At 48.9% G+C, this 24,828-nt stretch overlaps 2 protein-coding genes across 2 annotated transcripts in view; both read left to right on the top strand.

The window, feature by feature from the left end:
* The window catches only part of PPARGC1B (PPARG coactivator 1 beta), a 47,841-nt gene extending 42,157 nt beyond the window's left edge, over window positions 1-5,684 (top strand). Inside the window, exons 9-12 of the mRNA XM_064671709.1 lie at window positions 252-327; window positions 1,171-1,292; window positions 1,586-1,740; window positions 3,343-5,684. Of these exons, the coding sequence (XP_064527779.1) occupies window positions 252-327; window positions 1,171-1,292; window positions 1,586-1,740; window positions 3,343-3,446 (457 nt within the window). The 3' untranslated portion in view covers window positions 3,447-5,684. The remainder of the gene's footprint in view (window positions 1-251; window positions 328-1,170; window positions 1,293-1,585; window positions 1,741-3,342) is intronic.
* Window positions 5,685-8,410: 2,726 nt separating this feature from the next.
* LOC135422828 (uncharacterized) lies at window positions 8,411-24,508 on the top strand. The gene is made up of 13 exons (XM_064672334.1): window positions 8,411-11,358; window positions 11,981-12,076; window positions 12,473-12,706; window positions 12,801-12,823; window positions 13,778-13,920; window positions 14,813-15,117; window positions 17,101-17,898; window positions 20,526-20,621; window positions 21,198-21,431; window positions 21,562-21,593; window positions 22,728-22,867; window positions 23,332-23,362; window positions 23,603-24,508. The coding sequence occupies exons 1-13, from the start codon at window positions 10,735-10,737 to the stop codon at window positions 23,712-23,714; spliced, it is 2,868 nt and encodes a 955-aa protein (XP_064528404.1). The 5' UTR covers window positions 8,411-10,734; the 3' UTR covers window positions 23,715-24,508.
* Window positions 24,509-24,828: the final 320 nt, after the last annotated feature.

Genomic DNA, 24,828 nt, shown 5'->3' with positions numbered 1-24,828 from the left:
GGGCATGGGCAGGGACCTGAACCCCGCCTGGAAAGGGGTGCCTGCTGGAGACACCCCCTGGCATCTATCAGAAAAAACTTTCCAGTGTCATTTCCAGTGTTTCTAGACCCTCATCTCTCTTTGGCTGCCTGTGCTCTGGAGTGTCCACCTGCTGTTGCAGCCACCACATGCCTCGGCTTATCACTGATGTTTGAAGCTTTCCCCACCAGCTCCCCCCATCCCGGGCTTATCTCCTCTCCCTCGCTTCCCAGGTGTGAGAACGGCGAGCAGTGTCAGGGCGGGAGCGGGCACCGGGGCCAGCTGGAGAAGAGACGGGAAAAGGCCATCGTAAGTGGGGGGACCCCATTCTGGGACAAAGCAATCCCCAGCACTCAGTTCATCTCCCGCTCCAGAAAAGCAGCAGTGGAGCCCATTAGCCCTGGCTTCAGCATCCCTTGGTGCGAGGCCAATGTTAAACAAGGACATGGGGGTGGAGGAGGGAGAGAAAAACCCAACCTGGAGCGGAAGCCACCAGCAATTGGCAACACATGGAGTCCTTGGCACAGAAATGCCCAGAGCATCCTACGCTGGTGCTTCAGCACACTTGGCATCGGCAGTTTGGGGGGTGAGCTGGGGAATCCCTGGAGCTGCTCAGCCATTACAGATGTGGCCCTGCTGCATCCTTGTGCACCAGGAAACGAGCATGTGCCCACGGGTGGGAGCTGGGACAGGGGTGGGTATGTGGGAAAGTAACGTGCTGCTCTGTACTGTCGTGCACACACACAGTGCACTCACACACAGACACACCCACAGACACACACACATGCCGCTTTGGCATTTTTCCCTGCAATACAATTGAATTTTGCCCCTAGCAGTTCTTGGGAATATTTCCCATGTCTTCAGGAGAAGCTGAAAGAGCTGCAAGAATGCAGCAGAATTTTAAAAGAGAAGAAGGGAGTGTGGCTGCTCCAGCCTGGCTATGGCTGTCCCTTGCAGCAGGGGTGTCCTGGGGATGACACCATGAGGGGGCTGAAGTGGAAACAACCAGATGCTAGAGATGTCAGGCCATGCCCACAGCAGTGTATCCCAGTGCTGGCTTACAGGGGCTCCTCAACAGCCCCACATTTCCAGTGCCCATCAGCACAGAGGTGTGAGGTCCTGGAGCTTGAAACCTTTCTCTTGCTTTGCCAGGGGGAAGGCCGAGTTGTGTACATCAGAAACCTCTCCAGCAGCATGAGCTCCAGCGAACTGAAGAAACGCTTTGAGGTGTTTGGTGAAATCGTGGAGTGTCAGGTCCTGTCCAGGACTAACAGGTGGGTGAGCAGTGAGCTGTGGTCCAGGGCTCCAGCAACTACAGGCAGCCCCTCTCCCCAGGCCCCATCAGCACTGCCAGGAGGTGCCAGACCAACCTCCTTGGTCAACTGAGCCCATGGTCTTGGTGCTTTTGGCAAGGAGATGCAGTGTGTCTACAGATCCAAGGGCACAGGGAGGTCTGCTGGGATGGAGGGACAGCAGGATGGAGGGACAGGGGCACGGTGCTGGGCAGAACTGTGTCAGAAGGGCTGTGGGGCCCATCACATCTTGAATTCTTTCTCTGGTTGCTCAGGGGGGATAAATATGGCTTTATCACCTACCGGTATTCAGAGCATGCCGCCTTATCTCTGAAGAATGGCCCCTCCCTAAGGAAGAGGAATGAGCCTTCCTTCCAGCTCAGCTCTGGTGGCCTTGGGCGCTTCTTCTGGACCAGATATGCTGACTTGGGTAAGAAAACAGGAGTCTTATCAGCACAGAATGTAACAGCACTGCTGAGCCCTGGTCACACAAGGATCCCAGACATGTTTACAGCCCACAGGAAAAGCCCACTGACTTTCCTGTGGCTCACATAGCTGTTCTTAGCTCAGTCAGGTGGCTTGGGAAACTGGGGAGAGGGAAGAACAACTGGCATGAGGCCCCAGGGTGTGTTGGCTGCAAAATGTAGCATCATACCCCAGGGCTGCTGGGTCTCAGCTGACCACAGCCCATCTCTGCTGCGCTTCTGCACAGCCCTGGAGGCTTTCCAGCAGAAAACTCCCATCCCAGTTGTTAGAGAAGGCAGTCAGCAGCATTTCATTAGCCCAAGAGGTGATCTGAGTGGTTTGCTCACCACACTGCACATGCACTTTTGAATCGTTTGATGGCACTGAAATGTGCTGTGGTCACATTACCCCTTTCAGTGCTGTCTGAGCTTTGGCAAGGCCAAATGCTTTACTCAGTGACCATGTCTCCCAGGGTCTCACTGGACCCTGTTCCTCTGTGGGGTGTAGGGCTGCAGCCTGAGCTGAGGGGCAGGAGCCAAACCCTGTGCTAGTCCTACAAGAGAAATGTGTCCCAGGCTTCGCCCAGCACTCCTTCTTGTGGTCTTCGGGTGTTTCACCAACACTGCATGTTAATTTCTGTACCCTCTGTAAGGGCTGAAGGGTTCTAGGATTCCATTTCATGAGTGAGAGGCTGAGGCCCAGAAAATAAAGCCTCAAGTCTTACCTCCAGACACCCAGTCTGACACAAGCACTGACCAATCTTTCATCACATTGTGATATCTCGTCTGCTCAGAGCAGCCATCCCCCAACTTCAGTTGTGGGTACAAATTCCTGTTACTCATCTAAATAAATCCCAGAGCCTCTCATTTTGGGCGCAGAGAATCTAGGAAGCAGACAGTACCCCATGATGAAGGTGTTGACTGTGCAGTGCTGTAGGAAGGGAAGCCAGAGCTGCCCCTCAGCCTAGGAGAAGCCCCCTCAGTGCTCCTCACCTGCTGATTTCTGCAGAGCCACCAGTCACCCCCTTCCTGCACAGCTTGGCTTGTTCCTAAAATCCTGCTTGTCCTAGTACAGGACACATGAGATGCAGACCCCACAGGCAGAGGTGAATACAACCATGCCATTCAAAAATATACTCTTAAAATGTTAAGCTGCTGTTAAATTAGGCAGCCTTATTTCTGGCATGTGCTGAATTCCCCAGGCTTTCCAGGGGCACTGTGCATTCAGCTTCTGGCAGGGGCCTGGGAGCAGGGCAGGCAAACACCCCTCTCCCTGCAACCTGTTTCAGCACCTGCAAATTTGGCTGCATCTGGCAGATTTTTGCACACCTGGAAAACGAGGCCCAGCTGGGCCCTGCTGCAGCCCCTCTGCCCACAGTTCTTTTCAATGGGGAAGAGACAACACCATCCCAATCCCTTCTGCCATCACTGCTGCATCCAGGCTGGCTCTGCGGTAGCAGGGCAATGAGCAGTGCCCTGCTGTGCCTCAGTTTCCTTCCCAACCAGGCAGCGAGCGTGCTGGTGCCCCACTCCCTGACCTGGCTGCTTTCTGTCCCTGCCATTCCCAGATTGCGGCACGGAGGAATCCTCCCCAGCTCCAGTGAAAAGCAAGTACGAGACCATGGATTTCGACAGCTTGCTGCAGGAGGCCCAGCTAAGCCTGCATCGGTAACAGCCTTAACCTTGGAGGAATACCTCAATACCTCAGTCAAGGCACTTCCAATATGTTTACGTTTTCAAAGAAATTATTCAGTCTATGGAAAGCGAGAGAGCGAGAGAGAGCGAGAGCACGCACGCGCGAGAGAGAGACTGCTGTCCCTTCTGATCGATGTTTACATTGAACAAAGCTGCTTCTGTCTGTGAGTCCCCATGGTGTTGATGTCTCACTGCCACACGTTAGTCCCTCCGCTTCTGACTGGTTGTTTTAGGGTGAGCCTAGGAGCCCCCCGGCCCCTCTCCCCCTCCCGGCCCTCCCCGTGCTCCCGCCGTGGAGTTGCAGCTGTGTTCACCATAACATTTTTTTGTCTGTAGTGTGTGATGATGAAATTGTTAATTGTGAATAGAATCAGGATTATAAACTAATTTTTAATAGAAGAAGAGAAAAAAAAAAGTATATACTTAAAAAAATGTATTTATGGCTCAGATGTACTGTAATTCAGATTTATTGTACCGCTTCCTTGATTTTTAACTATGCACTGTAATGAGGCACTTGCCACTCAGCAAATGGGGGGTCAGAGCAGAGTCCCAGAGCTGACATTCACCCGCCTGCCCCGCTGGCAAACCAGGGTGCTTGATGGTTGTGCTGGGGTCATCCACTTTGCTGTCAAAGCCATTCTTCTTGCTCACGTGGTCCGAGCTCCGCAGCAGCACCCAGATGCTGAGCTGGGTCCTGGTGCACGATGGAGCCAGGGCCAGGCAGCTTTGCAGGTGGGAAGGAGAGGGGTGGAAGAAGAATGCACTACTTCCAACCAGCACTGCTCCAGCCCTCTGCTGCCTTTGGGGCCAGGAGAGAGGGGTTGAGGGGGCTGGAGCCAGCCAGGCTTGAATCCAGCGGGTCCTGCTGGCACAGCCTGAGGGATGGGTATCTCCAGGTCAATATGAGGGATCTGGCTTCTCTCCAGCCCCTCGGATGGCTGGGAGACCGGCCGGGCCAAACGGTTTGCTCTGCACTCGCTTCCAGCCCCTGCAAAGCAAGCGGGGTGAGAAGACCCATCTGTGACCCATCTGTGATCTCCACTGGGCAGCCAGGTCAAAATCCAGAGAGGCGGAAGGGGGCACAGCATTCACACTGAGCGCCTGCCCACCCAGCACCCTGCCCACCCTGTGCCCACTGCCTGATAAGCCATACACTTCCCAGCACCCACTCGGCACCCAGGATCCATCCCCATGCCCACCAGTGCCCCACGGCACATTTGCCTGCTCTGCCTCTGGCCAGGGGCCTTCAGGACTGGATTTAAGGAATGCTCAAGCATGAAATTTGCTTGTGAACTTGCCCTCCACCTCTGGGTGAGGTGCGATGGGGAGAGAGCCCACCTCTGGCTGGAGCAAACCCCACCACCAGCTGGCCAGAGGCACTGTTTCCTGAGGGAGTGGGATTCTCGCTGCTCCTCAAGCCATTGCCATCGTCTCCTTTTATTTTTCCTCCCCAAAGACCACTAGGGATTCAGCCATCCTATGTAGATAGAATATTATAGCCTTAACTATGCCAATAGATAGATTAGAATCTCCTGGGGTCTCCCCTCGACATGACTTAGGGGTTTTATTCTCATTTCCTTGGCGTGGATATATTTCGTCTTGCAGGGAGAATGACCGAAACCTTCGAAATTGCACAAGTGCGATGCCAAGAGCCTGAGCCCTGCCGGGATGGCCCCTGGCTCTGGGGCTGTGAGTGCAGCTGGTCTCTGGTGGGAGCAGGAACGCCGGCAGCGCTGACACCAGCACAGTTCCCTGGCTATTTCTTTCGGGAAAGCCGTGGTTCTGACAACAACCAGCCCGGCAGCGCGAGGGCCCAGAGGCCACCGCGGGGTCCCCAATCCACCACCAGTGACGATCACTGCCAGGGAACAGTCCTTGTGCCATTTCAGCCTCACAGCAAGGTTTGGTGTCTCTCCTGCCACAAAATCCCCCCACTTCTCATCCCACCTTAGTGAACACAAGCAGCTCTGGCCGAGACTGAGCATCTGCTATTGGCAATTGCCTCATTGTAGCTTTGCCTTTTTCTGTCCTAGTATTTCCTCACGATGATGATGTTTACATGTGATTGCTATAGAGCTTATGTAGAATGTATATAGCGACACATTTAGGGTGGGTAGTACTGTCCTGTGCTGTGCTGATGTTTTTCAGAAAACGATCAATCCAAAAAAAAAGCCAACAAAACAAAACAAAAAAAAAAACAAAAACAAAAACAAAATAGCTAAGTAAGTGGAATTCTTCCATCTCCCGCTCAGCCAGGGGCACCCATGGCCGGGCCCCGCTGGGGATGCATCAAGCGTGGTGGAGGGGAAGGGTTAGTGCAGAGCTGGGGGGACTCCAGCCCACTCCTGGAGGATCACTCAGTTGCTTCCCAAGCGTTGGTTTTGGTGTATCCAGATAAAAAAATTCACATTGTTTTCCTGCAGCTGGGCACCCCAGGTTGGCCCACAGCCCCTGCCTGTGCCCAGCTGCTGGATCCTGAGAGCAGTGCTTGGGAAGGGGAGGGCTGGTCCTGCACAGAGCTGATCAGTACTGCAGCCGTAGGGTAGGAAGAGATGCAATAAGTGGTCTTCGAGGTGCCTGAAGCCTATAAGTGGGGTTGGTTTGGTTTTTTTTTTCTTTGAGTTTTTACCTTTTTTTTCATTAAATTGGGATGGTTTGTTTTCCCTCTTCCCCAAGAAATTTTTTCTAGATCTTATGCACTATGCTTAGAGCCCCATGGGCTGTGTGCTGCCTCTCCTGGGAACATATGCTGCCTGCCCTGGTGGCTTCCTCCAAATTTTAGGATTGAGTGAGAGTGGAGAGAGCAGCTTTTCTGGGTTTAGAGTCCCTCATGCAGGGTTTGTGGTAAAAAGTAAGTTTCCACTTGATTTTTTTTTGGGGGGGGTGGTTCTTTTTACTATAAAGGTGTCTTTAACTCACAGTGCTCAAGTCTGCACAGGGGCAGGAAGGTGAGCTTGGGCACAGGGGCAGGTGAGAGCTCTGTCCCTTAGCAGCCTGTGACTGTTTTGGATGCTTACAGGGAAGTGGGGTGGGAGCAAAGCAATGCTTGGGCACTGTGTGGGGGGAGGCAGACAATGCTACCAGGCAAGCCAGGGGCACACAATTTTGCAGGAACTACCAGAGAGTGGGGATCCCCCTCTCTCCAAGGATTGCCTTTATGTCCCACCTAGCCTGTGGCATCGATGTGGGTGCCCCAGGGCGGGTGCAGCTCGGAGCTGGGCACCCCAAAAAGGGAACCCTAACACCCCAGCCCCTTCGAGGGGGCTGTGGGACAGGTAGGAATACAGCTTCAAAGAGAAACTGGGAGCAGAAGGGTTTACTTTGGTAGGCAATAAGTCAGGAGGAGATTTATTTTTTTAAAAATATGTAATTATAGAATGTCCCTCAGTGACTTCCTGTGGGTGCTGTGGGGAAATGCTGAATGTGAAGAGTTTCGTGATAAAATGCCCCTTTGCTTGTTTTGCACAGGTTTGCCCCAGAAAAGCTCGTTGTTCAGGGTGGGATACTGGATTTCTGGCTGGAATCCAGTGGGTCCCTGAGGCTCCGCAGGAAGGAGCAAATGTTTCTGAGTGTGTGGGCTGAATGCAGAGGACAATCCCAGGTTTTAGGTTTGATGCTGCCCCAAAGAAAATGTTTATCCCGATTCCTCAGCGCAGCTGGCTGGGCTGCACATCTTGAATGAAGCAGCTCAGTCACCATGTTACAGTCCTGTCTGATTTCAGCTCTGGTCCATGCAAAGGAGTATTGCAATTGCAGATCAACACGGTTTTATCCTTTCTTTTTGGGTTTTTTTTTCCTTCTTCCTGGAGGTATGCTGAATCCTAAGATACATTGGTGTTCAACCCGACACCCTTTCTGTTCTAAGCATTGTAGTCCATCCCCAACAATCTCAAGCAATATAGAGCCAAATGCAGCCTTGGGGTTTCATTCCTCTTCCCTCACCCTCCCTGGGGTCAGGGACAGCAGCAGCTTGGCTGCAACACAGAGTCGGGGAGGGAGTGTGTGTATGCATGTGAGAAACAGAGAGAACAGTTAAATTGATGCATTTCTTGAGAAAGGTGTAAGAATTTCACCAAAAAAGGGGCACATCTGCTTTGTTATTTATGAAAAAAAAGGCTAAATTCTGTCTTCTTTTTTTTTCTTTTTTTTAAGTAAAAGGACACTGCTCATAATTATTAGGGGCCAATTCTGCTTCCCTTGCTCATTGCTGAGTAAGTACTACTTAACTGCAATTTTCTACTTGCAGAGTAAGTAAAAGTAGCAGAATTGATCCCACTGTGATAAAGAATCAAGTTTTTAGTATGGTTTTTTTTCAATTGGTAGTGGTTTTTTTATATTTCACTTAATTTTTTCCCCAGTTCCTTTCTGTTGTGTCCTTATTTATGTAATATACTTTAACCTTAAAAGATGGCATGGATTCTTATGCCTTTCCTTTATTATTATTGTTATTATTTTTAAAAAAAAGAGATTTATTTCTAGTGTGATTTAACTGTCTACCTTCTAAAATGAGAGAACGTTTTCTTGTATTTTTACATTGTCAGATTCTATAGTTTCATAGATAATTTAACCAAATCGCTCAATGTATTCTCTATATCTATCCAGTGGGTATAAAAGTTCTATTTTAAATTGTGTAAATACTTCAGAACTGGCTTCTTTTTCCAGACTCCCCTGCCGTGGAGTTAATTGTTTACATCAAAAAGACTGTAGAATCTCTACGCTCATGTACTGTAAATAGTGAAGTGATCTGCCTATAAATAAACGATAACATATATACTATAAAGTGGGAAAAAAAAAATCAAAAGAACAAGTTTGTGCTGCAATATTTTAATTTGTTAGTGGAAGGCTGTTCGGGGAGGAGGCGTTTTGCTCTGCTGAAGGTGCTCTCCTGCATCTGCTTGGGCAGTTGGACTGTGGGGGCACGTCTGGGGCCATGGGGGTGGCAGAACCCTCCAGCTGGCTCACACCAGGGATGCCAGGGATGCAGCTCCTGTGGGGGAATATCCCTGTATGTTGCTATTTTAAGTGTGGCTTCTTCCAGTTTAATTCGTGCAGGAAAATCCTGGGCTCCGTATTCTGGACTTTGGAGCAGTGCTGATGTCACAGGACCCATTGCAGAAGAAACCCTCCAGACTGGGAGGGTTAAAGATGAAGTGGGGCATGCACCTCAAATTTGCTTGAGTGGTAAGAGAGCGAGAAAAAGTATGGAAAAGACTCCAGATGGTGATGCAGCAACTGTACAGCTCAGGATGGCACCTGGACAGTCCCTTGGAAGCAGGAGAGCAGTCCCCTGGGAACCAGCCTGCTCTCCCAGGGGCACAGCCACTGTGTCCCAGCACAGGGTGTCCTGGTGTCCTGGTCATCGGGGGATTCCAGGCTGTGGAAGCACTGGGATGGAAGGCAGCTGCCCTGGAGCACCTGGCACACGGGAGCCTCGTGCCAGCTGTTGCCCCTGTGAGGGCTCGCCAGGTCAGAGAGGTTGTACTGGATTTATCAAGAACGTGGCTCGGTGATGTGGCCGAGCAGGAGGATCCCAGCAGCCTGAGAGGAGCAGGTCTGCAAGGTGCTGAGCTGTCCCAGCTGGTGTTTTGTGGGTGTGCACCAATTTAGGCAGCAGCTCTACATCTGTCTGTCTCCAGCACAGCTGGTAGGAGCCCAGTGTGGGTCCCCCAGCCCACCACAAAGCCAGAACCAGCGTCCCACCCCAAACCCAGCCCCTCATCCCTGTAACTGCTGCAGCCTGAGTGGAGAACGGATCAGAAGCCCATTCCCTGCTGCTTTTCAAAACCAGCAGGCTTCAGGACCACCAAACCAGAAGTATTTTTCTGAAATACATCAGGCACAGTAACAGTGCCAGGATAGATGAAAACATGAACTTGCGGGGGGAAACGTGGGGATGCTGCTGAGGCAGCTGGTGTTGGTGTGCCTAGGGTGGGTTCATGTGGGAGCAGAGGCATGGAAGTGGGTTCCCAGGCTGCGGCACATGAAGGAAAGGTCTGCAGAGAGAGAGAGACCCACAGTTTAGGTTTGTCCTCCCAGCCTGACCTGTGCCTCCTAGGCAGCTTCCTGGAAAATAAACAACTGATATTGTTTATCAAGCATAATTGCAAATTGGGATAATTTCTGAGAGCAGACCTAGAGACTGAAGGGAGCTGTTGCTGAACGTCAACATCATTTCAGCAGCTCTGTTAGTCCCAGCAATTAGTTCCAACCATTTGGAAAAAGCCAGTGGGAAAGTTTTCATTTTGGCATAACTTAGTGATAAAAGTTAGTGATAAACTCATTTTCACACGGACAAGCACTGCTTTTGTAGTCACTTACAAGGCTCCTCTCCAGCTGCTGGAGGGGAGGGAGGCAGTGTTATTTATCTCCTGGGCTAGGCACAGTGTGCCTTGTGAGAGGGGAAAATCAGTCAGTCATGAGCTTTTGTGGATAGGACAGCTTTGGTCACTGCCATGGGCTGGCTAGCACCTGGCAGGCAGTGTGGGCAGCAGGTGGTGTGGGCAGCACACCCCAGGCTCCTGCTCCTGACCAGTGTGAAACACCTGCTGCTTGGACTTACTTCATTTCACTGCCCAGTGAGCTGTCCTGGGCTGCTCTTTGGAGCTGCAGCTCCCACCTGTGCCTTGAGCACCGACACCAAATCCTGCCCTGGGCTCTGCTAGGTGCAGGAGCTCCCCACTCCCTGACACAGACCTCAGCTTTATGCCACTCAAGGTCTGTACAGGGGCTCTGGAGGCTGCACTTTAAGTAATGGATGCATTTGCCCACTCTTAGCATTTATCAGTCCCAGTTTGTTGTCCAGGTCCATCCAGGTGTCTTTGCAGAGGCGAACAGGGGCAGGTTTGGTTCTTTTCCTCCCTGCCAGCTCGGGGACCTCTCTCCCTGCTGGTCCAGCTGTCCGGGGCTCCCTGCCCGCAGCAGCTGCCCCACGCCCACAGGGACTCCTCCCAGCTTTCCTTCCCGCTCCGAGTCCTGGCTGCTGCATCCCCGTGTAAGCAGGGGTGGACTCTTTGCCCTGTTACCCTCGAAGCACCCAAGCTCCCAGCTCTGAGCTGCTAGATGGAATTCAGCTGTGACCAATTCACGTGGCAGGCGAGACGCAGGAAGCTCGGCGGAGGAGAGGGAAGACCCTCCCTTTAAAGGGGGAGGAGGCAGCAGCTTTTTGCCTGCAGAGCAAACGAGAGGTCTTGATCCACTCCTGCTTTCAGTTTCATTTCCCACCAGTGCCCTCCTTGCTCTCAGCCCTCTCTCGAGGCTCAGGCGCCATGGCCGAGGCGGGTGCTGTGGCCAAGCTGAAGGACGAGCTGACCTGCCCCATCTGCCTGGACATTTACAGGAACCCCGTGTCCCTGGGGTGCGGTCACAGCTTCTGCGAGGAGTGCATCCAGAAGGATCAGAAATGCCAGCAGGGCTCTTCCAAGTGCCCGCTCTGCCTTTCCCCTACAGGCCCCACCGGGGAGCTGAAGCCCAACTTCCATCTCCGCAACATAGCGCAGAACTTTTTGGATGCTTGTGTTCATCAAGAGGAAGAAAAGCAGAAAGTGCAATGCAAAGAGGAGGAGGAAAGTTCAGACCAGCAAGAGGAGGTGATCCTGTGTGATTTCTGCCTTCAGGAGCCCCATCCAGCCGTGAAGACTTGCCTGACCTGCGAGGCCTCCCTGTGCCAAGCCCACCTGAGCAAGCACAGCGCAAAGAACACCCAGACCCACGTCCTGGTGGAGCCCTGTGGTGCCCAGGTTTTGGCTGAGAGGAAATGCCCCCAGCACGGCAAATTGCTGGAATGCTACTGCGAGATGGACAAGGTCTGCATCTGCATGCTGTGCTCTGTCCTCAGCTCCCACAGGGAGCACAAGATCATCAGTTTGGAGGAGGCTTTTGCCCAAGCACAGGTAAGAGGCTGCCGGGACAGCGGCTCGGGCATGGATTGCATTAGGAAAACCACGGGGGGCTGCGGCGCGGAGAGCTGCCCGCAGCACAGGGCTGGAACTCCTCCCATGTTTCAGAACTGCAGATCCAGCGTGGGGTTAAATTCCCATTTTGGGCTTTTATTCTCAGTTTAGTCCCAGGTTCCCTCTGGGCTTGCCCCCTGGGATGTAAACTGAGATGTTGTAAATACTTTCTTCCCATCCTGAGGGGAGAGTTTGGGGAGAGTGGGACCAAGTGCTCGTGGCTTTGGTGCACTTCCAAGCCAAAGATCGGCCTGAGCCGCAGTTATGCAAAGAAAATTAATGAGAGAGTAACAGAAAGGAAGCTGCCAGCAGCAGAAGTAGCTTTATGTGTGGCTATTATACGTGAACAGTTTTCAGTTTCAAATTGTTGTTCTTGTGCTAGTAATTGAGGCATTTGTTCAGGGATAAAATCTTGCAGTAAACCTTTCTGTATTGATTTGTCCTGAGAGCATTTAGTGAGCAAACCTTTGGCAAGTCTAGCTTAGCCCATGTCTATAAAATTGCTGGTTTCATGCATGTATGTGAGTCCTATCCTGATATCTCCCACTGGTTATATTTGTAGCGTGTTTTTCCCGAAACTCTAAAAGAGGTGAAAAACTATGAAGCTGCGCTGGATCGAAGCATAGCAAACCTGCTGGAACAAGCGGAGGAAGTAAAGGTTTGTTCCAAGACCCATATCACTTTGGGGATGGTTGCATGCTGGTAACTGATGAGATAAGGTTTTCTTTTGCCCTTTCCCAGATCATGGATTCTGAAGCTTTTTTTAGATCCTGGGTGGTTTCTAGTGTATTTTTGAGTTTTCTTCTTTGAGGGAGGATGATGAACAGCTTTCTTATCCGTCTGGGAGGTACATTCTTAGTTAAGCTTGAAAGTTGTTGTTAAATCCATGTCTCCTGATGAGTGATTGGTGTGTGGCTTTTTTATTTTTCCAACCTTATTCAACTTTTGTTACTTCTCTCATCCCGGAAAAGAACAGGCCCTTTTCTGAGTGAGAGCTCGTGTGGAAAATGTCCCTACACATTCTCTTACAGCTTTGAAAGTGTTTTCTTAATAGGTTAAGGAGGGTCTGCAGTGGCAACGGCTGGAGAGCCTATTCAAAGAGATCAGTCTGCAGCTAGAGAAAAAAAAACGTGAGATCCTGAAAGCTCTCAGTGACTATGAGAACCAACAAATTTCTCGGATTCATATGGAGTTAAAGAACCTCAGAGAGCAGAAGCGTTCAGCCAGCCGTGATGTTCAGGAGCTGGAGGCTCTGAGAAATCAGACAGATATACTTCTTTTCACCAGGGTACCTAACAGCATCCCCCTTCCCAGAGATACACAGCTCTTGGGCTGGCCTGTGCCGGTGCTATGCTAATTCTACTTTCAAAATGTCTTTACAGGCTTTTACAGCAATTCAAACCAGGTAAGATCTTCCCAAGGTTTAATATTTTTACTGATGATCTGGATGAGGGGATCGCGTGCACCCTCAGTAAGTTGGGTGGGAGTGTTGATCTGCTGGAGGGCACGAAGGCTCTGCAGAGGGATCTGGACGGGCTGGATCGACGGGCCGAGGACAACTGCATGAGGTTCAGTAAGGCAAAACGCCACGTCCTGCACGTGGGTCACAACAACCCAGCTACAGGTGGGGGAAGAGTGGCTGGAAAGCTGCCTGATGGGAAAGGACCCGGGGGTGCTGGTCAACAGCAGCTGAACATGAGCCAGCGTGTGCCCAGGTGGACAAGAAGCCAATGGAATCCTGGCCTGTACCAAAAATAGTGTGGCCATCAGGCCCAGGGAAGTGATTGTCCTTCTGCACTGGGCACTGGTGAGGCCACACCTCGAGTGCTGTGTCCACTTCTGGGCCCCTCCTGGCGAGAAAGACATTGAGGGACTGGAGCGTGTCCAGAGAAGGAAACAGATTTGGGGAAGGGTCTGGAGAGTCAGTTATGGGAGGAGGGGCTGAGGGAGCTGGAGGGGCTCAGCCTGGAGAAAAGGAGACTCAGGGAGGACCTTCTCACTCTCTCCAACTCCCTGACAGGAGTGTGGAGCCAGGTGGGGGTTGGGCTCTGCTCCCAGGGAACAAGGGACAGGATGAGAGGACATAGTGTCATGCTGTGCCAAGGGAGATTGAGTTGGACATTAGGAGGAATTTCTTCACAGAAGGGGTGATTAAACATTGGAAGGGGCTGCCCAGGGAGGTGGTGGAGTCACCATCCCTGGAGATGTTCAAGGAACAACTGGACTTGAGACTCAGTGCTCTGGTCTGGTTGACAAGATGGGAATGGGTCACAGGTTGGACTTGATGATCTTGGAGGTCTCTTCCAGCCTTAATGATTTTATGATTCTATGGTTCTATGATTCTTTCTGCATGTATTAGGGAACGGAAGCCTGTTCCTATCACGGATGGTGTGAAAGTGCCAAACCCACCTATTGCTTTGGATGAATCAAAAACACGCAATGTTCTCTCCCTTTTCCAGCAATTCCTTTCAAACATGGAGTCCTCAATTAAACCACCACCTGGTAAGTGATCATTTCACTATAGCAAAAGCAAGATGGAAAAGTCAACAAAACATCTTTAAGAAAGGGTTGTAATACAAGACACCAAGTACATGAAGTACCCCTAGAAGTGTTGATTCCTAACTTTGTGTGCTTATTTGCATACAAATGCAAATGTGTGTACAGAAAGGGAAACCTGTCCTGGGTTTCAGTGTTTTGGGGCATGCCTTGGATACACCCTGTTAAAACAGGCTCGGGGCAAAGAGGTGTGGAATTTCTAGGAGTTTTTTGTGAGGATTAAGAGAAGATAATGGCAACTCCTCCCCTGTCTGTGGCATGCCTTTGATTCAAGGGGAAAGTTGAGAACTCATCACAGCAGCAGCAGGTGGAGTTTGTTAACGACATAAATACTCTGCTCTTTCTGTGCAAATAATTCTGCTTTTTGGTAATGCTTTGTATGCTCAGCCTACAATCCCAGAGCTGTACGTGGTGGGGCATTTGTCCAACTGAATCGAAAAAATCAGGGTTCCCTTATTACTGCTGTCTTGATGGTGCTTCAGCCCTCACTGACAGTGAGAGTGAGCCGTGGGTCAAGGCTGAGACAGCTGGGTTGGAGCGTGTGTGACAGTGAGTGATGTGCACTCCTAACTGGCCACCATCTGTACAGCCTTGGGTACACTAAGAAGCACACTGTGCTAAAACTGAAAGAGCAGCATTTCCCAAAATGTGCTGTCCACCCACCTCAGAATTACATAGGAGCAGCTAAGAGAGTGCAGAAGGTGTTTCAGTTAACATACGTTTTGGGTGGGTTGGACTTGGATGACTTGGATGAGTTGGATTGGGAAGTCCAGCTTTCATCAGTGCACAATTATCTGTTAATCATAACATGTTTTTTCTCTTTCTTTATGTTTTAAAGTTGTGCGGTTATCAGGTCCTCACAGCGGTACAGGTGGACCCCAGCATCCACATTACCAAACTATTTTTATCCCTGCCTCTGGCTTCTCTTTTGGCTGTAACTCCTCCCAAGGCAGCTCTTCAAATCCTGCTTTTTCCTCTACCACTGCCTTCTCGTTTGGCTCTAGCTCTTCAAATCCTGCTTTTTCCTCTACCACTGGCTTCTCGTTTGGCTCTAGCTCTTCAAATTCTGCTTCTTCCTCTACCACTGGCCTATTTGGCTCTAGCTGTTCAAATACTAGCTTTGGTGGGTTTTCTCAGAAATTCTGAAAAATTTGTAAAACCTGTGGGTTGAGATAAGAGCAGTTTGATAACTGAAACAAAGCAAAATATAATAATAAAGATACTACTACTAATGATAACGGTAATAGAAAGGAGCAAAGAGAGTGAGAAAAGCCAAGTAAAATAAGTGATGCACAATAAAATTGCTCCCCACCTGCCCTTTCTATGATGTGCAGACATTGTTCCTGAGCAGTGATTGGCCCCTTCTGCCTACCTCCTGCTGTTTATATACTGTGCATGGTGTTCTGTGGTGTGGGATATCCCTTTGGCCAGTTTGAGTCACCTGCCCCAGCTATGCTCCTCCCCAGCTTTCTTGTGCAGCTCCTCACTAGCAGAGCATGAGGCACTGAAAGGTCTTGACTTAGGACCCTTGCACTGCTCGGCAACAGCCAAACCATCCATCAGTGGTTATCAACATTATTCTCCTACTGAATCAACTGTACCAGCTACTGAGAAGAGAATGAATTCTATCCCAGCCAAAACCAGGACAGAACTCAAATATGTGCAGTGCTGTCCCAGACTTGCAGAGTGTCCAGAGTTTCTGGGAGGTGAACACCAACAATGAGAGCTGCTGGAAGCTTGGAATCATTTGTGCCCTGTCTGAGTGCTGCCTGCAAGTGCCTCACGATTACCTCTGCGTGTTCCTAGGCCAACAACCTCGAAGTGTTATGGGCAGACTTGGACTGCTGAAGGAACACCCTGCCTCAAGCTTATAGAGACAGTAAGCATCCTTTTGAAGTATCCCGTCCATGCTGCCATCAGCGTGTCTGATGGCTCTTTGAAGCTCCTATTTTGATGTGGGGAGAAGGTGTTGCTTTGTATTTCCAGGCCTAGGAATTGGGACCATTGCTGTAGGGGGAGGGTTGTTAAGCTGGCATATCAGAAAAGGGTTTATGGGTTGCTGTGATGGCCTCTGTGAGGTATGTCACTGCCTCTTACTACAAGAGCTTCTCTCTTATTTGTTCTGTTAACCATGATGGAAATACTATTAAGTTGCTCATTTTTGCTCGGCTGTATCAAATTCTGTGTTGGCAGCATGTTATTAAAGTAATTCAGTTTGCAAAAGTCAGTGGCAATTGATTTTGTTTTAGAGTGAGAGCACAATAGGAACTGCAACAAAACTAAGCAGCAGCAATGCTGATCTTGGCTCTAAGGCAGCAGCTTTTACCTGTGCCCATCCTTCCCAATCAAAGGCATCCGATGCAGAAGCAAAACCGCCTGTGCCATATGTGGTCTGGATTAGTAAATTTTTATGCTTGTCCAAACACCTTGGGGAGGAAGAGATGATATTCCTGCCGGTTGCTGCCTGTGGTTCTGCTACCTTCAGACACAGTTATTTGCATGAAGCAGCTGAAGCAGAAGCTCTTCACCCCAGCAGGGACAGTGAAAGACCTTGAGGGACGCTACAGGTTTGCATATGCTAAAATACATTCATGTTCAGTCCTGGAAGGAAGCTGTGCTTTTTCTTTTTCATTTTATACACCAAAATGATACAGAAAGTCATGCAGGTAGAGTTGGGTCTCCCAAATGCACCTGCAGTGGCTGCTGCTCTGCTTTGTCGCAGTTGGTACAGGCACAAAGAGGGATAAGCAAGGCTCATGACATGGTACAGGGCTATTCTTATCCTAGGAATAGTGCCTGAGAGCTTTTACCAGCCCCCACTTTCCTGTCAGCTGGCTGCAGGTAGATCTGCCTAAACAAGTCCCAGTCCAGCTTTCCTTTAGGTTCTTATTTTACCCCTAGGGAGCACCTGGGACTGTTGGGAAGTTGTAGGCTTACCCCTGCTAGGCTCATTCTCATCCAGGGTTAATCTCAAATTTGCTGCCCTTGTTGTGGAACGGAGAATTTTTCGGGGAGGAGGGCAGAAGGCTGCAAGAGAATTGTCCATCTCGTGCCCACCCCAGCACCCCTTGCTCCCAGCATCCCGGTGGGACCCCACACCAGAGCAGTGCTGCCCGAGACTGAGAGAAAACTTTCCAAAGTGGCTGCCAGGGCGTCCAGGAACTGTCGGAGGGTGGAGCCGGGGGAGGGAACATCTCTCTCCGTGAGGGGAGCGGAGAGGAAGTACTTGCAGCGTCTGGGCTGGGTCTCCCGCCTTGTCAGTTTCGTTTCTCGCAGCCTGGGTTAGGCGCCCTCGCTGCGGCCATGGAAAAAGCTAGTGCAGAATTTGAAGGGGGTGCCAGCCTGGAGGCCGAACTCACGTGTTCCATCTGCCTGTGCCTGTACAAGGACCCAGTGTCGCTGAGCTGCAGTCACACCTTCTGCCAGCAGTGCATCAAGAAGGTGCTCACAGACCAGAAACAATCGCAGGCTCCTTTAACCTGCCCCCTGTGCAGGCTCCACCTGGGGCCCAACCTGGAGCTGCAGAAGAATTTCCACCTGTGCAACATCGTGAAGGCATTTCAGGCCAAGACTTCTGAAGAAAAACAGGGCAAGGGCTCTGAAGAGGGGGAGACAGAGGTGTTCCCCTGTGAGTACTGCCTGGATGAGACCCAGCCAGCGGTGAAAACCTGCCTGGTCTGCGATGCGTCCTTGTGCCAGGCCCATCTGAACAAACACAACTCCAAGGCTTCCTACCAGGACCACATCCTGGTGGAGGTGAGAGCGGGCGGTGTGGCGGAGGAGAGGAGGTGCCCGGAGCACGGCAGGATGCTGGAATGCTACTGCAGCCGCGAGGAGCAGTACATCTGCGTGCTCTGCGCCATCAGGGGGGCCCACGTGAACCACGAGGTCCTCACCCTGAAGGAGGGACATGACAAGCAGCTGGTAAGGAGCTCTTCTCTCCCCACGGCTCCTGCGGGGTTTGGTCCGAACCCCTGACCTGGAGGAAGGGAGGAAGCCACAGGAGGAGCAGCGAGGCTTTCACCAGGGAATGGGGATTGGGGCGGGGGGTGAGGGCAGGCAGGCAGCAGCTCCAGGGATTTCATATCTGCCCCAGCGGGGACTGGCGCACTGTGCTGGAATTTGCTTTTCTTTTCCTCATTTGTGTTGCCAGAGCAGCCTGGCTGGCTAAGCAGAGGGAGAAGAGCAGAGAAAGGTGTTTGGGGCTGCCCGGGACAAGGCTGGGTAAATCCCTCAGGGTGTGCTGAAATGGGAGAGTGAGAGGCAGCCCAGGGCCTCGCTGTCCCACGTGCTGAGGTGCAGCCCCAGGGAACTGCCAGCCCCTCACTGGGGTGTTCCTGGCTGGAATTAAGAAGAATTCCTTCAGGGATTAGAAAATCTCTTCCTCCACAGAGACTCGGGGATGCCACGATTACTGAACTTTGGGTGGGGAAACAGGTTTTCCCACTTGAGGCCCTTCCCTTGAGCTCCCTCCTTGTAGCATGGTGGGAGTTGGGCTCTGCTCCCAGGCAACAAGGGACAGGATGAGAGGACATAGTCTCAGGCTGTGCCAGGGGAGATTCAGGTTGGACATGAGGAGGAATTTCTTCACAGAAAGGGCGATTAAACACTGGAAGGGGCTGCCCAGGGAGGTGGTGGAGTCACCATCCCTGGAGATGTTCAAGAAATGACTGGACTTGGCACTCAGTGCTCTGGTCTGGTTGACAAGGTGGGTATGGGTCACAGGTTGGACTTGATGATCTCAGAGGTCTTTTCCAACCTAATTGGTTCTGTGATTTTGCAGTTCCTCCCTCTGCCATAAATTTTGCTGAGCCAGTGGCCCAGCAGATAGAGAGACATGGGGCCTCCACATTCCTGCTTCTGAGTCCAGCTGCTGTCCTTGAAATGCTCCAGAATCAGCTGAGACTGAGGGCATAAAATGCATTTGCTATGCTCAATGCCTTGCATTTGAAATTTCTGGGCTCAGTTTAGAGCCAAGGAAAAGACCATGCAGGAACCCAGTGGCTGGGCAGGAAATGCCTGGCTTACTCTGAACTTAAGGACAGGTCACAGCCTCCTCAGGAATTAGCAGGAAGGATCCTTTGCAGTTATCAGAAATCTCCTCCCTCACATTACATATAAAAAATTCAGAGCTGCCAAGCACAAGTGGGCTGTGTGAGACAGTGGCCGTTTCCTTCATCCCTGGAGCTGGTAAAGGAGCAACACTACCCTGTCAGGAGGGGAGCCATCCCTGTGGGTAAACTGAGATCTCTGCTGCATATTCCTCTTGGGTGGTTATTTTTAAAACTCCCCAGGATAGCCAGTGAAATCGGGAATGGAGCTCTTCAGGAGGAATTGTAAAGGGGTTTCGGTGAGAAGAGCCTTGATCAAATTCGATTGTCTTTTAATGTTTCAAAAATTAAAACTTCTGTGACAGCTGTGACAACTATCTCATGGAAAATCAAAAATTTCTGGCATGATTTTTATTAAAAAAATGGAAGTCTGGGAGGTGTGTCTGTCGTGGCCATTCATGGGTGCTCAAAGTGTGAAAACACTGCTGTGTTGCCCGTAACCAAAAAAAAACACAAACCAACAGAGTGCCGGTTTATGCGGTGCTTTATTCAGGGCCCGGGAACCTGTGGACTAACGTCCCAAGTCAGGATTCCGAAGACCCTCATTCTCAGTTCAGCTTTTATACACAAACAAGTTTACATGCAGTTTCCACAGCAAACCAGGTGCAGTTACAAACAAGCTCATACTTCATACTGATAACAATTAATAATCATCTACTCTAATCATAAATCTGCCTAAGTTGTCTTACTCCTAGAAACTGTTTAACAGACCCTTACCACATCCAAGGTAACAAATCGTTATATACATGCTTGACTAAATCCTTTGATTATTGTTTCCACTTCTTCAGCTCACAAACAAGGTTGCTAACTTACTACTTTGGAGTGTTGCTTTCTAGGCCTACTCTCTTACTAAGCCTTAGCCATTCTATTACTAATTTAAATTGCCCTGCAACAGCTGGAAGCAACCAAAGCCATTCAGAGACTATCTAATCCCCAAAGAACAAAGTTTACTGTCTCCTCCGAACTATTGTGCAGTTCCACAGCACTCAATGATCATAGTATCCCTTAGAATAAACAGCAGGATGAGTAAGTACTGCTGTTTTGCTGATTTTCAGAAAAGATAATTGCTTATTACCTTATCCTCAGATCCCACAGCTGCTGACAGATGAAAACTAAGGATTTGGACCACATTAAGGCACATATGAAGATTCTGTGAAGCTTTAACAGATAAAGTGAGATTTATTGATTTAAAATGAAATTTACTTACTCAAAGGGAAAGTTATTAATTAACCTACCACAAAGTCACACATACATAAAATTTAAACAGTTTTCTGTTATGCCCCATCTTTACGAGGAGGCAAGTGAACACAGTTTATTATAGGACTCACTGGTGAAAGAGGGCAGGCAGAAGGTGCCTGTGCCATTTCAGCTCCACAAACTGCCAGTCTGGTTTAAAGCTGTCCCTGCTATGAAGTTCAATGCTGTCTTTCCTTCTGCTAGACTAAACTCCTGAACAAGATGACATGGCTGCAGCAATATGAAAGGGCCTTAGTTACGGCCCTAGAAGATCTTCAGAAAAGTGAGAATCAGATCAAGGTTGGTACCCAGATCATTGCTAATTCAGAGCATCTTTCCTTCACAATTTCCCACAGTACGTGATGGCAACTATGCTGTTAAAAGCAGATGAATAGAAAGTGATATAGTCCCAAACAGGGAAAACAGTGGTGTTAGAAACTGCCAGAAGCCAAGCTTTCTCACAGCCTCCCAGCATAGCTCCACAGGAGCAACCAGCTGGGAGATTCCACCTTTTATTGTAGTTGCACAGGTTACAGAACTGGCAGACCACAGATTGTATATATCATTATATATTTTTAAAGTTTTCTACCCATTAAAAAAAAAAGAAAAATATTTTTGCATCTACAGGTGGGGTTTTCGGTGTGTACAGATACAGTTCTCACATTGGTAGCTGAATTTTATCTGATTTTGTTACTATATCAGGATGAATTTTCATAAGCCTCTGTTTAATCAGATATTCTAAGCAAATGCTTATTGTCTGCTTCCTTCTAACGCCAGTGCAAAGGATAGATACAATCCAAATTGATAAAGAGAGGCACTAAGCTGAAGTGTGGGGTTCCTGAGCTAGTGCCCCATTTTCTTAATCTCTTCATTTAGACCAATACAAAGACAGTGACTTCTCAGATACAAAAGCTGTTTGATGAGATAAAGACAGAGTTGATTAAGAAAGAGAAGAAGATCCTGAGTGACATTCAATCGAATGAGAAAAAACAACTGGCATACACTGACTACTTGAAGAAGAATATGGAACATAGGAGAGAGGAGGTTGAGCAGAATCTTCAGCTTTTGCAGAAGCTGAGAGAGCAACAAGATATTTTCCTCTTCTTCAAGGTAAGCAGTGACATTCCATTTTTCTTCATGGATATGCCTATTTCTCAGCCAGCTGCCCTTTCTGGTAATCACACTAACGATTTTTTTCCTTTTTTTTTTTTTTTTTTTTTTTTGGCAATCCTCTTTGTAGGAATTTCATGTAGCAATACTGGCCACAGACAGGTATGTTCCACCCGTAAACACTTGTTTTCTTCTTTGAAAAAATATGGTGTTGATAACTGGAATCAGACCCCACTGCCTGTGCCCCTCAGTGCTGCCACCCTGTGCTGCAAAGCTGCTCCCTATTCCAGCGAGACAGAGGGCACCACATCCACACAATTAACAAGGATGGAGAGATACCTGCCTGCTGTTCCAGTGGTCCCTTTAAATTTCGGTTTCCTTGGTGGATTCTGGTGAAAACCACCCGCATTTAATGCCAGAAAAATGTTTGTATCTGAGATGAAGCCCATAGGGTTCAGTTTACAGCAGCTCTCTCTTGGATGTGCATTGGTGACCCTCCTTCAGCTGAGTCCCAGCGAACAGCCTTTGGCTGCAGAGGTAACTGGCTCATTTCCAGCAAAGTTTTTGGTTTGTGGACAAGCTTAGTAGCTGGAAAGATTTATTATTGCTTCTCTTGCAAGTGATATGTTTAATTTATAACTTATCACTTCTTAAATAACTCCTGGGTGTCAGCTGTAATTCGGTGGTGCAAATCCACACCGACAGTAAGTTAGAGATCCACAGGAGGCTTTGCAGCAGCACTGAAGGCCCCAGCTGCATGAAGGGCTGGCTCAAACATCTACCTGGATGTTAAGATGTCATCTCTGTGACTTGTACAGATTAAAGCTGAGTTTGAACTTGGATTTGAATCATCCCATACCTTGGGGCTGTGCTCCCAGCAGGGCAGTCTGTTACTTACAGCTGTGCTGCACATCAAATTCTAGCCTGTGGGATCAAAATCATTTTCCAGGAACCTGGACGCCATTTAGTATGTTTGGCATTTTTGTTCTGTCATGGCAGTGGCTGTTCTACGACAGCATCAAGTCAAAGCACTGTTCACACATGGATATCATCAAAATGCTTCCCCCTTTCTCCCTATCAGCATTTGAAAGTTACCATCCAGCTTTGGTAAGCAAAAGGCATTGCCAAACAAATAACAGTATATAACAATTGTTATATAACAACTGTTTACCCAATACTTCATGTTGCCAAAGCACCCTCCTCTTTGTAGAATCCTCCGAAGAATCCTAGTGAAGAAGTCTGTTAGCTTTTAGTGCTAAATGGTTTTCCTTGGTGAAAGGACTGTCTGTGCCCTAGGATTGCGCGCCAGAATTCGAACATTTACAGGGCAGATGTGGTGGTGGTGGAGGAGAAGGATGGCGTCGGGGTTCGCCGCTACCAAGACAAGATACGGGACTCCATGAAGGAACTGGACTGTATCTTCTGGGAACTGCAAGGTGAGCTGCCCCGACCCACCGGCCTTGTGCCGCTGACCCGCTGGAAAACAGCGATCCATGGGACCCAACAGTCCTGGCTGATGGCCACTGACCAGCATCTGCTTTAACCAGGGCGTGTACGTGGCCTTGAGGGGCTGATGTGGATTCGTGTGGGATCTCGGGAGTGTTGGAAAGGGGAGGGAAAAGGGGGCAGAAAGACTGTTTCTGCAGAGAACAAGGAAGAAGTCTGTTCCTAAGCAGTGCAAGGCCAGTTTCTCCTCTGGCCCCTGTGATTTCCTGCTCCCACCAACTTCCCATGTCTTTGGGTGCTCAATCATGCTTTCAAGAAGTGTGCTCTTCATTTGCCCACCCCTATCCCCACCTAGTTGATCTCTGACCATGAGATCCAGGGATACAGTACCAAGCCCTAAACTTGAATTTCTTGCCAGCTTTGTTAAACATTCTTCTCCATTTTTTTTTTTCAGATAAACTCACCAAACAAATGAAGTGTAACAGGTAAATCCTTTTCTTTACTTAAAAAATGATCCTGACAAATTTCTTCAGCAGTTTTTTATTTAAGGACCCTACGTCCTGTGCTTCTCTACTTCAGTTTCAAGGAGAACCAAGCAGAGTCTGGAAGGCTGTCCTTCCTCTCAAAAGAGGAGGGTCAGGTCTATTCACATCTCTTATTTCACTGTTAACAAGATGTGATTTGTGTTTCATGAAGCACTAACATTCAACACTGTTTCTTTACAGTGGGGCTTTGGTACCTCTTCAAACTCCTGTGTTAGAAAATACTGTTTATTCCTCAGGACTCTGGCTTGGTGCTGTGAGCCTTACAGAGAAAATCTCTCACCTAAAAATGTGAACAGCATTTTGTTGCATGCATCTCCTCTCCTTGCCAGAGGTGAACCAGCAGACGTGCAGCCTCAGGGCACAGCTCTCAAAATCTGCACTGGGCAGAAATCTCTGGGAACTCACCAGAGAAATCATTTACCTTCAGCCTGAGGGAGACACTGGGTTTGCTTCAGCACTCAGTAAAAGTCTGAGCCTGTTCCAAGGAAAGACCACAGAGGGGTTCCCACCAACTGAGCAGAAGCTGGAGCAAACCCAGTGCCTGAAAGGATTCCCAGACAAATCCAAATGCTGCAGGAGATATGAAATGTGTGAACAGTATTTCTCTTAAGACAGCACTAGTCCAATGCTCAAATATATTTCTGCTGGGCACAGTGGTGCATCTTTTCTCCTAGCTTTTTTGAATAAATGTTACTTAGAAGTTATATAAAAGATTTTTTAAATTTTTTTTTTTTTGTTGCTGAAACTGCAGTTTGCAAACAAGTTTTTCTTAAGCCATAAATTTTAAAGAAAATCCTACTTTCTTCACCACTGTGGCAGTTTGAGCTGTTTGGCAGTTTTTAATTTTTGGAGCAAATCTAGAGGTATATTTTTTAATCAGTGTACATGTCCATTCATTTGTCTTGTGAGCTCAGTCTTCTACAGTCTTCTACAGGCTGTGCTCTATATAGAATGAGACAGCTACTCAAAATGGGAGAGAAAATAAATATAGTTTTCTGAGGCAATGCAAAGCTCTACTTGGCAGCAACTTGTCAAGTATGTTATTAACACAGCAATAAAATATGCCTATTATTACAGTAAGTGAAACTTTTCTGTCTTGTGTATTCCTACAGCACAAACCAAAGCAAAGGATCGGCGTGTGACAGATATAAACAAAATTTTTGATTCACATACGGCCAGAAGAAAAAGAGAGGCGAAAAACAAGATGGAAAGGAAAAGTTTAATATTGTTAAAAATTACCTTTAATAATGAGAATCTGCCAAGTGTCTTGACCTCCCCTGTATCCCTTGCATTCAAATCAATTCTGTAGCATACGCAAATTTAAAAAAGAAGTGCTAAGAATTAACATGAACGTAAGAAAATCTCTGACTGCTGTTGTTTTCCAAACTCTGGGCTGTATCATCTCG

Source organism: Pseudopipra pipra, chromosome 15 (assembly GCF_036250125.1).
Source record: "Pseudopipra pipra isolate bDixPip1 chromosome 15, bDixPip1.hap1, whole genome shotgun sequence".
Classification (NCBI taxonomy): domain Eukaryota; kingdom Metazoa; phylum Chordata; class Aves; order Passeriformes; family Pipridae; genus Pseudopipra; species Pseudopipra pipra.
This window is presented reverse-complemented; position numbering and strand designations above follow the sequence as displayed.

Bases quoted from the DNA above. Each gene is read 5' to 3' on its own strand.
- LOC135422828 (XM_064672334.1), top strand. From the start codon at position 10,735: ATGGCCGAGGCGGGTGCTGTGGCCAAGCTGAAGGACGAGCTGACCTGC. The intron at 13,921-14,812 runs GTAAGTGATCAT...TATGTTTTAAAG, and splicing joins CTCAATTAAACCACCACCTG to TTGTGCGGTTATCAGGTCCT. The intron at 21,594-22,727 runs GTATGTTCCACC...TCTGTGCCCTAG, and splicing joins GCAATACTGGCCACAGACAG to GATTGCGCGCCAGAATTCGA.